This window comes from Taudactylus pleione, unplaced genomic scaffold (assembly GCF_031769625.1).
Source record: "Taudactylus pleione unplaced genomic scaffold, aTauple2 ptg000662l, whole genome shotgun sequence".
NCBI classification, from domain to species: domain Eukaryota; kingdom Metazoa; phylum Chordata; class Amphibia; order Anura; family Myobatrachidae; genus Taudactylus; species Taudactylus pleione.
The window spans coordinates 884,808-899,514 of NW_028285064.1; the positions used below are offsets into that span (position 1 = coordinate 884,808).

The 14,707-nt window shown below is 47.3% G+C and overlaps 1 protein-coding gene across 1 annotated transcript in view; it reads right to left on the reverse strand.

Annotated features, from left to right (window-relative positions):
• Positions 1–14,164, reverse strand: part of ZSWIM5 (zinc finger SWIM-type containing 5) — a 72,772-nt gene extending 58,608 nt beyond the window's left edge. Inside the window, exon 1 of the mRNA XM_088455603.1 lies at positions 13,658–14,164. Coding sequence (XP_088311729.1) covers positions 13,658–14,147 — 490 coding nt within the window. The 5' untranslated portion in view covers positions 14,148–14,164. The remainder of the gene's footprint in view (positions 1–13,657) is intronic.
• Positions 14,165–14,707: the final 543 nt, after the last annotated feature.

Below are 14,707 nucleotides of genomic sequence, written 5' to 3' on the forward strand. Positions count from 1 at the left end.
TGAACCCCCCCAAAAAATAATCTCTCATAGGCCAGTTATGAGAGTGCTGGGAGCGTGTCAGCAAAAGCGGCCGCATTCACAGATGCAGAGCAGCAGCCAAGGAGGACGTGGTCAGATGGAGAAATTGGCCCGGCCACAAGGCTGGTGCAAGTATTGAGGGTACTTCCATGGGGTCTGCGTGCAGAGACACTAAACGTGGGAGTCTCATTCAGACACTGGCTACTACACCAGGGGGAGATCTGCATATTATTGGAGCCGCAACTCCGGAAACAGACGCTATAGAGGACGCAGCAGCGCCCACCTCTGAATCAGGCTCCATGTGCGGATGGGTAAGTACAGCATGTAGAACCACCTTTAGCAGCAATCACCTGTAAGTAATCATTGTTGTGTTAGGGTGGGTACACACTTGCTCAATATCAGCCCGATTTGGGCAAACAGGAACGACAAATCTGACATATGGTGCAGTGTGTATGCCCGACTGTACGCTCTCATGGGTCACATGCAATGTCGTGTGATTGGCTGTGCTGCACGGCCAATCACACGATACCACATGCGAGGCTGTACATATTAATGACAGACGGAACAGTGATCGTTCTGTCGTCCATTCAATATTTTAGGTGTGCACTGGAAATCTCCTTTGGAGCGCGGTGATTGAAATCGCCCCCTCCATCTTCACAATTGCCGGTCGTACAAGTGTGTAGCCAGCCTTAGTGTATCAGTCCCTTAAGACGTATGTGAGGAATTTACAACAAGCTACAAATTTATGATATTTAAAGTGCATTGCCCTCTATACGTCTGCTACCCCAACGGGGGATTTTTACTTTCATTCCAAAACATTTCTTTCAAGCATTAAATTAGAATTTGCAAATCTACCTATATCATATCTAAATGTAGGATGAGATCATTTGTTAATAATGTGCTGATGTATAAAAACACAGATTAAAAAGAGCGTGTACCAGACAGACAGATGGGAGATAGACATATAGTGGTATCATTTGCTATAAATGAGCAGCAATCAGATTAATCTAGTATTCTAGTAGTCTCTAAAGAAAAAGATGGCACCGACTAGTCTAGCTGTAGGTGGGAGAGTCTTTTCTATACACAGCTTTGTAACTAAGTGCACAGTAGTGAGTGCTTGCAGTAATTACAAGCACAAAGTGGGCACTGAGGGTAAACATGGCATTTAGCTGCAAATCTGGGCTAAACCATAGCAACCAATCAGCAATTAGCTTCCATCTGTCTGGAACAAGTCAAACAAAGAAAGCAAACGTCTGATTGGTTTCTATGGTTTAGTGCAAAATTAAAGCATAACACTCACTGGGTAGTGACAGAAGATAAGATGAATGAGGTTAAATATGTGTAAAGAGGCTGATTATGTTGAGTATAACAAACACATTGCATGAATTGCATATATATAGTAGGAGAGATCACCAAGTGATCTTGTAGACATAGAACACTGCCACATCAGTAGATGAGGGAGAACGTTACATTGTTGTTTAGTCTAAACATAACATAATTCAGCTTTTACTCCTCAAGGCAGCTACAAAAGCTGTTCTACAAACAGCTTGTGGCACAGTCACGGGTTTCAATTCCAACCAGTGCCCGATCTGTGAGGGGTTTACATGTTCTCTTCCCGCTTATGAGTTTCTTCTGGGAGCTTGCGTTCCCTCCAGCAGTCCATAAACACACTGGTAGGTTAGCTGGTGTCAGAGAAAATGTACCCTCTGTTATGTGTGTGGTGGGGAATGGTAGACTGAGCTTCAATGGCTATTGTTAATTATTAGTTATGTCTGTAGAGGGTTGCAAAATATGATTTTGTTATATAAACAACAATAGCAATAATAAAGAAGAATGTAACTCAGCTTCACAATACAATCTATAAAGAGCCCATTGCCTTAGCAGTTATAACTTTATAGCAGTCTATGATTACCCTCCCTGATTTGTGTGCACTCTCTCAGCTCTTACAAATCAATTCTCCTTTGCTGGCTTTAGATTTTTTGGTTGTTTTTCCTGTGTGTGGTTATATAGTCATTTATTACCCACTTCCTGCCAACTGGCAGCCTCAGCGATGGTCTGATGACACTATACCTCATTGCTATTATTCTGTTCTCTTTTGTGCCAACATATTACATGCACATGTAATCATTCCCATCAGTCCCTGCTCAGCGGAGCTTACACTCTAAATTCTGAGCCACACGATAACATTAACCTACCAGTATGTTGTTTTTGGTCTCTGGGAGTAAAGTGGGGCAAACAGAGAGAGAATATACAAACTCCTCACAGACAAAACCCTGTCCGGCAAATATCCAGCAATGCCAACCACTGTGCCACAGATGCTTGCATTACAGGTGGTCTCCCACTTAACTGGAGAACAAGACCACAAATGTGGGGCCGACAGGTCAGCTATAAAAGCAGAAGCAGGAGGGGTGGGGTATAATTTTCCGGACCTGGATGCTCTGGGGGCAGAATTGTCGGTTACATTGGGAAAGGTGCATAATCCCGGGTAGACCTTTTTGGAAGCAGAGTCAGTAATCTGCCGTATGGCATTACTCCATCTAATCATCCATGCAGATAAAAGGGACCTCTTGCCAAACTGATGTTGCATGAAAGGGGTTAATCTCCTAATAGAAGCGGCTCAGAAACTAATTAGTTGAAAAGGAATTACTAAACACATTAAATTAACAAAAAATAATTGTTTGGGTGCATTTGGAGTCAGACTTTTAATGCCCTAATTGGGCACTTACACTAATTTTCTGCTGATGTCTATTAATATGAGAACAAACAAAAAAATTGGTACCCTGACCGAAATCCTGACATATGAGACCGATACCTGTGTGGGAGCGCGGGTTCTCCTCCAAAGGAGGGCACTTACTGAACTTCTCAACTATACAAGCTGACTTGTGTGGGACGAGGGCTCGTTTAGGGGAACCCCGGGAACCTCTGCATACACCACTCACGTAACCACTGCATCACAATGTTCCACTTAAAGTGGGAGGTGATACCACTTTCATAACGTCTGCTCCAGGGCCTCTAGCTGTGACTATACAACTAAGCTTAGTGCAAAGCACCGAGGAGAGATAAACCTTGAACTATGATATGGTGCATTATTTGTCATTTACAATTTTATTGTACTACATACTGTCCCAGGGCCGGCGTGATGTGCTACACATTTATCTTTAATGAAAGGTTGCTGACTATGCAAATGTGTCAGTGCAGATAATAATAATGTGCTCTGTGGCTCTTTGCCGTTCGCCAGCAATGTCCGTGACCAATCGCCAAATTCTGTGGCTACATGCTAAACAAGGGTATGCCATACAGAATGTGTTCACTTCACCTTCTGCAAGAAAACATGGTCATATTTACCTGTTACTTAATACTGAAGTTTGTCACATTAAACACAAAATTACTTATTACTCCTTCTATTACTTCCCGCTCCTTAAAGTCACAAATAAACTAACAAAATGGCTGTGGAGTCTGTTGCATCGCTCCGATTTGTACAGTGTGACTCTGTCATAGCGGAGGGGAAGGCAACATGCACACAAAAAAAAAAACATTACATGACAAAATAAGTGTTGTATGCTGTAACACTGCATAAGAAATTGTTTATTCACTGCAATAAACAGAATAAACAGTCATATTTGGAGGACAGAAACATTCAATGGCCATCTTCTGGTGAGCTGACATTTTGCGGGCTGTACCCAACAATTCACATGGAGCCAGTGACATCACTGAGGCATAAGTCACCCTGTAAGAGGCGGGGAAGATTTAAGATGTGCTGAATGCAGACATGGGAAAAGTAACAAGACTCCGGCCTCACTACTTATACAGAGATATGGAATACCAGGGGTGGGCTATTAATATAATGTCTCTGAGCAGCACTGAGATTGCCTCACATGTTACATATTACATTCAATATCCAAAAATGTGGAAACCAAGATATAAAATATGTTTCTTATTTTAAACCACAAAGAAATATGAAGGGACCACTCCTAATCCTTAGCCATGTGCAGCAATGAAACTGCTTGTTAGGAGATAAAAGGTGTATATTTTAGGATCAGAATAATAAGAAAATCTATGTGTATAAATTTTGTTGGGGGGAGGGGGAGAGACAGAGAGGGGGAGAAGAGGGGGGAGAGAGGAGGGGGAGAGGGGCAGGGATAAAGGAGGAGAGTGACAGAGTGGGGAGAGGAGATAATAAGAAAACCTGTGTGTATAAGTGTGTGGGGGGGGGGCGGAGAGAGAGAGGGGGCGAGAGAGAGGGGGGGGAGAGAGAGAAGGGGGGGAGAGAGAAGGGGGGGAGAGAGAAGGGGGGGAGAGAGAAGGGGGGGAGAGAGAAGGGGGGGAGAGAGAAGGGGGGGAGAGAGAAGGGGGGGAGAGAGAAGGGGGAGAGAGAGAAGGGGGAGAGAGAGAGGGGGGGAGAGAGAGAGGGGGGGAGAGAGAGAAGGGGGAGAGAGAGAAGGGGGAGAGAGAGAAGGGGGAGGGGGAGAAGGGGGAGGGGGAGAAGGGGGAGGGGGAGAAGGGGGAGGGAGAGAAGGGGGAGGGAGAGAAGGGGGAGGGAGAGAGAGGGGGAGGGAGAGAGAGGGGGAGGGAGAGAGAGGGGGAGGGAGAGAGAGGGGGAGGGGAGAGAGAGGGGGAGGGAGAGAGAGGGGGAGGGAGAGAGAGGGGGAGGGAGAGAGAGGGGGGAGAGAGGGGGGGAGAGAGAGGGGAGGAGAGAGGGGAGAGAGAGAGAGAGAGAGAGAGGGGAGGAGAGAGAGGGGAGGAGAGAGAGGGGAGAGAGAGGGGAGAGAGAGAGGGGAGAGAGAGGGGAGAGAGGGGGGGGGAGAGGGGGGGGGGGAGGGGGAGGAGAGAGAGGGGGAGGAGAGAGAGGGGGAGGAGAGAGAGGGGGAGGAGAGAGAGAGGGGGAGGAGAGAGAGAGGGGGAGGAGAGAGAGAGGGGGAGGAGAGAGAGAGGGGGAGGAGAGAGAGAGGGGGAGGAGAGAGAGAGGGGGGGAGAGAGAGAGAGGGGGGGAGAGAGAGGGGGGAGAAGGGGGGGAGAGAGAGGGGGGGAGAGGAGAGGGGGGGGGGGAGAGAGGGGGGGGGAGAGGAGAGAAGGAGGAGAGTGACAGAGAGGGGGGGGGAGAGGAGAGAAAGAGGAAGGAAGGGGAGAGAGAAGGAGGAAGGAAGGGGAGAGAGAAGGAGGAGAGGGGATAGAGACACAGGGATAGAGGAGAGAGACAAAGAGAATGGGGAGAGAGAAAGAGAGGGGTAGTGAGAGAAAGAGGGGGAAGAGAGGAGAATGAAAGGAGGGGGGAGATAGAAGGAAGAAAGACAGACAGTGATAGAGGAGAGAGAGAGAGAAAGAGTGGAGAAGAGAGAAAAGGAGGAGAGGTGGTAAAGTCCATGGCCTAAACCCCAGCATGTGCAACTTACATTAAGTGCAGGAAATGGTTCCTCCATCAGCCCCCCTCTCTCTCACCCAGCTTGGGACAGCATAGGGGTTAAGTTATGAAAAGTATGCTCTCCATGCATGTTCTAGCAGCTTAAGCAAACAAAGTGTGTCCTCCTTTAGAGCAGAGGTGAGAAGCTACAGTCCCTAGGGGCTTGCAACAGCCACATTTAAAAGGGATCCTTTCAGCGAAAAGCAACGGTGTCCAAAACATACAACATGAAAGAAAATAGAAACTCATTTTAAAGTATATTTATTATGAAAACTGACTGTATGCGTAATAGCCTATTAGACCTCTTGGAGAACAATAAAAGATCATCTGTGCTGCTTTCTGACCAGACCTCCGTCCAGTGCACGATGTAAAGCCACGTGTCCACTTGCCGATTTTAATGCACTATTGAACAATAACGATATCGTTATCATTAAATCGCTCATTAATCGTGCATGAATCGGGCACTAAAATGTCGGAAAACGACCAGCGATGCACTCCCGCTGGTCGTTTTAAAACATCAATCAACGCGCACCGAACATGCCGGTCAATCTGCCGATAACGACAGATTGACCATGTTCGGGGATGAGGGAGGGTGCCTACACTGAACAACATATTGTTCAGTGTAGGCACTACAGGGGACCAGAAACGACTGTACGATTATGATGTTGTAATCGTACTGTTGTTCCAAGATTTAGTAGTGGATATGCACCTTAACACTGAGTAACCCTTGGCACTCTGGCCCTGATTCAGAGCCGGACGCTCTGACCAGAGCGCTCGCTCTGAATCAGGGCCCACCTCCATTAATATGGAGTGTCCTCCTAGACCATCGCGACCATCGAAACTGCGAGCAACAGCCTGCGGTTGGGCTTTTTCAACCGCAAGGCCAGGAGTGATTTTGGCTCTATCAGAGCCAAAATCACTCCCACTGACATCACTAGTGATGTCAGTGGGGCCGGCTTCAGACGGTAGGCGTTCCCTTGGGAACGCCTCCGTTTGGCAGGCACGCCCAGCAAAGGAAAGTCCTTCGCTCGTCGGGTCTCGCGCATGCGCACGACGGAGCTCCCTCCGTCGTGCGCATGCGCAGTGTGGACCATCGACCCACTTGCGAGCGGACAGCTGCTCGCGAGTGGGTCTGAATGAGGGCCTCTGTTCACAAATCCATTAACCTTCGCCACAAAAGCAACAATTTAATCTGCCAATTTTGTCTGCTGGAGATTGGTCATGTTGAAAAATATTATTGGCAGATGACTCAATAGGCAGGGGGGTGGGTATGCAGTCGGAAAGCCGGTGGACCTAATCCCAACAGCCAGCTTCCCGACCGCTTTATCCCGGCGAGGACAGCCGCGGGGGAGGGCTAGGTTTAGGGCTCCCGGGGGAGACTTAGGGTTTTTGCCCCCCCCCCCCCCCGGGAGGTTGGGTTTAGGCTAGGGTGAGGGAGGGTTAGGAACCCCCCGGGAAACTTAGGTTTAGGCGGCGGGGAAGGGGAGGTTAGGTTTAGGCATTTAGAGGGGGGATTAGGGTTAGGGTTAGGCACCCCAAAGGGAGGGTTAGGGGGTTAGAAATAGGTTAGTGAATACTGACCTTCGACGATCGGGATTTCTTTCTTTGCCGGAATGCCGCTGTCGGGATTCCAACCGCTGGGCAGGGGTCCGGCGGTAAATCATACCGATTCCGCAGCAGGGAAACATTTTGCACACAAGCTATCCATTTGCTGAGCCTGCTCACAAAACAGACAAATCTGAGGCAAATTATCCAAATCAGCAACAGATTTGGTCTTTCCACAGTTCACCTTGCGTGGTCGGCACAATGGGGAACTTGCTTTAGCAATTAAATTTGATTTTATTAATGGATTACGGAAATTAAAAACATAAATTGAAGTTGTATCAAAACAGAAATCGAGAGAGGTGGTTTTTACTTAAAACACCAATAAACATTTTTGATGACAGAATGTCTGATATTTTATGAATCTCATACAGAGCTGGATTCAGTTAGTATAGACAGCTCCTCACAACCAGTCCTTGCTAATATATACCAAGGGTGAGTAGGAGCAAAGGGTATTTGGGTGTACAACTGTGTCCAGCCATTTTGATTGGCTCTTATTCTGGCTGCAGGGTTTATTATAATTTCCAGGGTCAAGGCATCTGTTTCATCCCACTGCATTGCTAAGGACACTGGTGGAAGTTAAACGGAGGACTGCGCTCATTTTATGTTATGCAACTTAGTGGTCCTGTTCTGCTCAGGAGTTCTCGCTTGACTCCTCGGCTCTCCTGGGCAAAACCGCTGACATCTACTGATGATTCCAATTCAGAGTGATGGCGAAGGAGAAACGCTACCTGTTGTGAGGCAGAAATGTGACTATACCCTGTCCTTTGTTACAATGACAGAGTGTCACAGTAATGGGGACATATTGCCCCTCAAAGCATTGGGTTCTTGGGTCCACTTTGGACCAGAGAACTATCTATGTGGAGTTTTCCATATCACACAGGGTTTGCGTGTGTTTCTCCAGGTGCTCCGGTTTCCAGGTCTTCAAAAAAAAATCACCATGGCGTCGCACAATGTGTGGGGGCTAAAGAGAAATGTATCTTGGTGTTTAACCAGAAAGCAGAATGGATGAACCCTATCCAAGTCCCTGAAAGAGTTCACCAACTCATCTAAAAAGGTTTTTGGTCGTGATGTGACATTACCTTACTGATTTGTCGTGCCTGACTAACCATTATAAAGAATTATCTACATAGGGCCACATTTAGAGTGGTGACAGTCACTTTGGCAGAACCATGCCACGCTGCAGGAGACTGGGACAAATTTCATATGTGCCGTCAGACTTGGAGCTGAGGAGCAGGTTCGACCTGGCGCGATTCAAAATTAAAGTGAAAAAAGATTAAATAAAAAATGGGGGGAATTCAATTTAATGCGATGTTGAATAGCACCAGGAATGAGTGCCCGGAGCTATTCAATTGCCCGCGCTGTTAACCCATGACTAGAGTATTTCTGCTTGCACTTCCCTGAGGTGCGAGTAGAAATCCGACTAAACTAGTGCCACAATGCTGGTTGCGGGCTTAGCGCGTGCGCTAACAGCATCGCGCCCAACACTAAAGTCGACAAATGACATTTACCGTGACTAACTAAACCCTAGGCGCCGTAAACTGCAGTGCCAGATGTGATGCGGACAACGGAATAGCTCCCTGAATAGCCCATAATGACCTACACCTCTGAATAGAACTACCATTTAAAGATGTTAAGGGGAGTAAAGCTGGGTACACATTAGACGATAGGTCACCCGATCTGGCAGGACATATCGTCGACATCGGTAAACGTGTACCCACTATGTCAGACATTGCGCCCTCCCGCGGGGCCGTTCAATGCATCGACAGATCTGCAGTACATGCTGCTCAATCTGTCAATGTGATGAATGATCCAATGCCTTTCGATGCGGCTGGTGAACGACATATCGCGCGGTCGTTCACCAGAACGTGTAGTGTGTACCGACCGCACGACATGTTGTCCATCGCATCGTGGGTAGGCTCCACCGTCCGTTGCATTGTGGGTCGTCTGATGTGTACCTATCTTCATTTTACTTACAAAAATAACAAAATGTAGTGCGACCACCGAAAACCATAATTAACCTGTTCTTCCATTCTAACCAAGTAAAGACAGATTAACAAAAAAAAAAAAAATCAAATAGTTTATTAAATATGATCAACTAGATTTGAACCCTAATTAAAGCAGTTAAGAGTCATTACATAACAATAATTATATCCGACCTGTCTATAATAATCTGATGCGTGCTTCTCACATTGATACTGCTCTCGGTTACCAAACATCAGCGCAGTCTGTGCACAGTTTGTGGGCAGAATCAGCGCTAATTAGGGTACAATGACAAAGTGGTCTCATACAGGCGCAACCCAAAGTAAAGTTTCTTTGCAGTTGTACAACTTCAGGGTGTAGTACGACCTAGACATATTTAGCCCTACTAAGCAGAAATCTGGCAATGCACATATCGATCACTTGGCCTGCTAAATGATAACTGGAAAATGCAGAGGCTATTAAGTGCCCGGTAAATTATCAGTTCCCCATTTTTGAGGGGGGAGGGGGGGGGGGGAGCGGTGCTATAGCTATAATCTTTGATGTACACAGACAAGAATAACAATGAAAAGCAAAATCACACAGGCACTGGTGTCAGGAAGAGGAAATACCATTAGGAACTAAACGATGCTGACCGACGACCTCTCATCCGTGCTGGTGATAAGCAGGCATTGGATCTGCCCTTTCAAATCTAACACTATTTAATGAAATAGATTGGATTCACTTGTGAATCATATGTATCCAAAACATCTGTCCCTGGCCGACCATATCTGCGTGTGGGTGTGTGCGGCCGGCTTCTGAGAGACTACCACCCCAGGAGGTGAAAGGTTGATACTTTTACAATCTCCGCTATCATTTACAGGAAAATAACTGGTGACACAAGCAGGCTGCACACTACAAACGCTGATGGCCTCTTTCTGGGCGGCTTTGTTCTTTTTTTTCCCTGAAATGCCTAATTAAATCCCTTTGAATTTAGTACTGGGAATTAAAAAAATCCTTTTTGAGGGATGAAAGAAACTGCATTTAAAAGTTTTCAGCAGCTGGAGGAAGGCTCTGGAGCCTCTCTATCCCCCCCCTCCACCCCACCCCTGGAAACTTGCATGCCAAATGTGTTTTAGGGGCTTTTGGAACAAGTTAACTTAATTCCATCACCCTGGAAAGAAACATATCCTGCTTTACAAAGGGTGTCTGCTTATAAACAAGTGATCTTTTCATGGCTCCAGCGCTGGGGTGTCGGGAATCACATGAGTCGAAATTTAGAGGGGGTGTCCTGTCCATGACAAGTGGAATATCTTGTCTATCAGATATTAACACCAATGTTCCCCGGAAGCAACACCTCACTGTGCATCACAATGAAGGAAGCCTCACACGTAATACTACAAAGGGAATGACCGAAACGTCCTAATGGTTTGGATGGAATTGCAATGGAGCTGCAACATGTTTCCATCTATTATTAGTCAAATCAAGTACTTAATTATCTTGTCTGCCCCCTGCCAAAAAGCACATAAAGGTAAAGCAAATGCTTACATGATAAACACTGCTGATAATCTAAGATCCAAAGCTAAAAGCTGTGGCCGGCCCTGGAGACACCGAGCTTTGTCCTGTAGCCTAAGCCGTAATCTATAGAGTGACTATGATATTGTATGACTACAGGTCCCACTGACTGGACAACAAGAGTCTGATCCACCTACTAGTAAATTTAGGACCGGAGTTGATAGACCAATCTAAATAATACAGGTGACTTTGATCATACGGTACTTACTAACTAGGCAATATGCACTGTTTTCATTGTATCCCCCAAATTTTAAAACCAGATGCACAAATTTCACAGGGCTAACTTATTTTGCAATTTAATTTGCCGCGTAACATAAAATAACCAGGAAATGCTGCATTGGGAGGAGATAAACAGCAGGTACTCATCAGTTAAAAATAATAACACCACTTAAATTAGATTTGTGCCCCCCATTTCCCCTTCCCCCTTCCCCCAGGAAAAGAGAAAAAGGGCCAGTTAGAAATACCTTGCCCTCTGACTCTGCAGGAAGGGCAGTCCCTGCCTTCAATCTGACAGCCGTGTGATTGTCTGGCCTAGGGATTTTACCCTACAAAGCCTGTTAGACTCAATCCATTGCTGATAAGAGGATGGGCGGTTGTGTGGGTGTAGAGGTATAATCTGCAGCCCCCCTTGTCTGGAGAATATCCTTTATTAGCAAAGACTCCTTGGTAACAAACATAATTAGGGAATGCTCACAGGCTTTCTATCTGCTGACTCTGCAGTTATAGAAAAATTTTTAGATTCTAGCAGATGAAACACCGGTATAAAGTCACATATGATGCTAAATGTTGTACATAAAGGAGCCAAGACTGGGGGCTACTGAGCCATGACTAATGAATACCCTGTGATCCATAGCAGCCCTTTCTGGGGTAGTAGGGAGTCACTATGGGTCAGCAGCAGAGCCCATTTGGGTAAAGTAACTGCTCTGACCCTTTACTTACAGTAAAATTATGTTATAGGTCTAAGTGAGGAAAGTAGAAGTTACAGACGGAGATTTTAGCTGCAGATGTCAGAATATCTTGAAGTATGACCATAACCATAAGAGGTGTAAGATGCAAGGAAAAAATATATAGTAAAATATTTAAATCACAGGGTTAAGGTACGTACACACGTAACGATTTTGTGAACGATTTGTCGTTAACGACATCTTTATCGTTAAGTCGTTCAAAAAATCGTCCAGTTGGAGAGTTATAACGATGAACGAAAACTACCAATGCGCGCTCCCGTTTGTAGTTGGTAGTTTTCGTTCATCGTCCCTTCTGACTGTCCAACATGACGATTTTCATTAAGGAAAGGAGTTCTTCGTTCATCGTTGTTAAAATCCCTCATTACCCTTCAAAAAATCGTTAACAAAAATCGTTGGTTACAAAAATCGGCACCTTATGATGATGAGTCTGAAGGTGAGGTTTTGATAGTACAGAATCAAATACGGCTCTCTAGGAAATATGGCTAGTTTATGATATTAAGGGTTCGGATTCTGAACCGTCTGCAAAAACGAATGCAGCAGCCTGAACTGTTGCCCATCTGAAAATCAGAATCAGGCCCTAGTCTTCAGAGACCCAGTGACTATTTCTTCAGTTACCAGCCTTAGGACCACAAAGCATTCACAGAAAGGACTAGGAAACTTGTTCAACTATCATTTAGTCGGCAACCCATGTCTCATTACTTATCCATGGTCTGAATGCTCATCAGCTGCAGCTAATGTTATATGCGGTCAGTCCTAAAACTGTCACTGAACCATTGTCCTAAATTGGTCCACCACTCAGTACCAAACAATGCTGCAGAAATTCAATCACAATTCTGATCTGGATCCATCATTACTCATTTAGAGTAATGATCTGAGCCCATCACCATTCACATTAAATAGTCCCAATCTGTTCCCATCATCACTTATTCACAGTGTCGATTTGGTCCCATTATCACTCATTCATAGTCCCAATCTGGTCCCATCATTACTCAATCATAATCTAGAACCATCACTTGCATTCACTATCCTGATCTGATCCCATCACTAATCTCTGGTGCTGATCTGGCCCCATTGCTTCTCCCTGGTCATGATCTGGCCCCATTATACATCCCTGGAAATTATGTATTCCCATCACTTATTCATGGTCCGTATCTGGTTCAATCACTCATACATGGACCTGATCTGGTGCCCAACCTCATCCATAGATCTAATCTGGTCCCATTACTATTTGCTTTAAGTGATGTGTTACCATCACTTATTCATGGACCTGATCTGGTCCAATCACTCAACTGCTGAACTGACTTGTTCCCATCAGTCTTCCATGTTCCTGATCTGGTCCAATCACTCAACCTCAATACTAAGCTAGTCCCATCACTCACCCATGGTCCTGACCTAATCCCATCACTCACCGATGCTCCTAATCTAGTCCAATCACTCACCCATGGTCCTGATCTGGTCCAATCACTCACCCATGGTCCTGATCTGGTCCAATCACTCACCCATGGTCCTGATCTGCTCCAATCACTCACCCATGGTCCTGATCTGGTCCAATCACTCACCCATGGTCCTGATCTGGTCCAATCACTCACCCATGGTCCTGATCTGGTCCAATCACTCACCCATGGTCCTGATCTGGTCCAATCACTCACCCATGGTCCTGATCTGGTCCAATCACTCACCCATGGTCCTGATCTGGTCCAATCACTCACCCATGGTCCTGATCTGGTCCAATCACTCACCCATGGTCCTGATCTGGTCCAATCACTCACCCATGGTCTTGATCAAGTCCAATCACTCACCCATGGTGCAGATCTAGTCCAGTCACTCACCCATTATGCATATCTGGCCCAATCACTCTCCCATGGTGCAGATCTGGTCCAATCATTCATCCATGGTCCTGATCTGGTTCAATTACTCAATTCTGGTCCTACCTAGGTCTCATCACCCATCCATGGTCCTGAACTAGTCTAATTCATGGTCCTGACCCGGCACCACCTCTCATCCGTGGTCCTGACCTGGTCAATCTCTCATCACTGGTCCTGACCTGGCCCCACCACCACTCACAATATGTATCAGTCTCTCGGACACAGATGTTCCCGGCACAGGGACCTGCAACCCGCACAGTCCCAGGGTCACTCACCGACTTGCAGAACATTCTCCACACATCCGCTCTCAAGGAGCCGTATCCCTCGGCGGAATGGCAGCCCCTCGCCTCCTCCAGTTACCGGGGCCCCAGGTCCCCCGATGCCGGTAATGGCAGAGCTCTGACCGGGCCCCAGCGCCCCCCCAATGGCGACCCCGGCAGGGACAACGGGGTCCTCGTTCCGGTACTGAAAGGACGAGTACATGCAGATCTCCCGCTCGTTGCGAGGGAAGGACCAGTAGACGATGCGGCGCTGTACCGGCTCCGGGATCCGCTCGAACCGTTCTTCCACACGTTCAAAGGCCCATTTCTCAGCCACTGCCTTGGCGGCGCAGTCCAGCAGGGTCTCTGGCTGGTACTGGGGGCGGGCGGAGGGTCCTCGCTGCTGGGGACATTGCTGTGCGGTTGGAGGGGGCCGGGAGCAAAGCCGCTTGGCCGGGGGGAGCGGAAGCGGCGGCTGCGGCGGAGATCTCTCGCCCTCCGCCATGTCCGCTCTGATGCGCTCTCTGACTGACTAGGTAGCGGGGCCGCGCCGCGCGTCTTCGACACTGACCGCACTGCCTCCGCGTGATTGGCCTGTCACCGAGAGCGCGCAAGGGAAACGTTCTTTGATTGGCCGCGACACGGGTGCGCGCAGGAGAAGAGGCTGCTGATTGGACAGTGACAAGAAAGGCCAGGAAGCCGGGGAGGAATGTGAGACTCAGCAGCTGTCAAACCCCACACAGATCCGTCAGTATACTCTGTGCTGGTGATACAGGGCTCAGCGTACTCTGTGCTGGTGATACAGGGCTCAGCGTGCTCTGTGCTGGTGATACAGGGCTCAGCGTGCTCTGTGCTGGTGATACAGGGCTCAGTGTACTCTGTGCTGGTGATACAGGGCTCAGTGTACTCTGCTGGTGATACAGGAATCAGCATACTCTGCGCTGGTGATACAGGGTTCAGTATACTCTGCGCTGGTGATACAGGGCTCAGTATACTCTGCGCTGGTGATACAGGGTTCAGTATACTCTGTGCTGGTGATACAGGGCTCAGTATACTCTGCTGGTG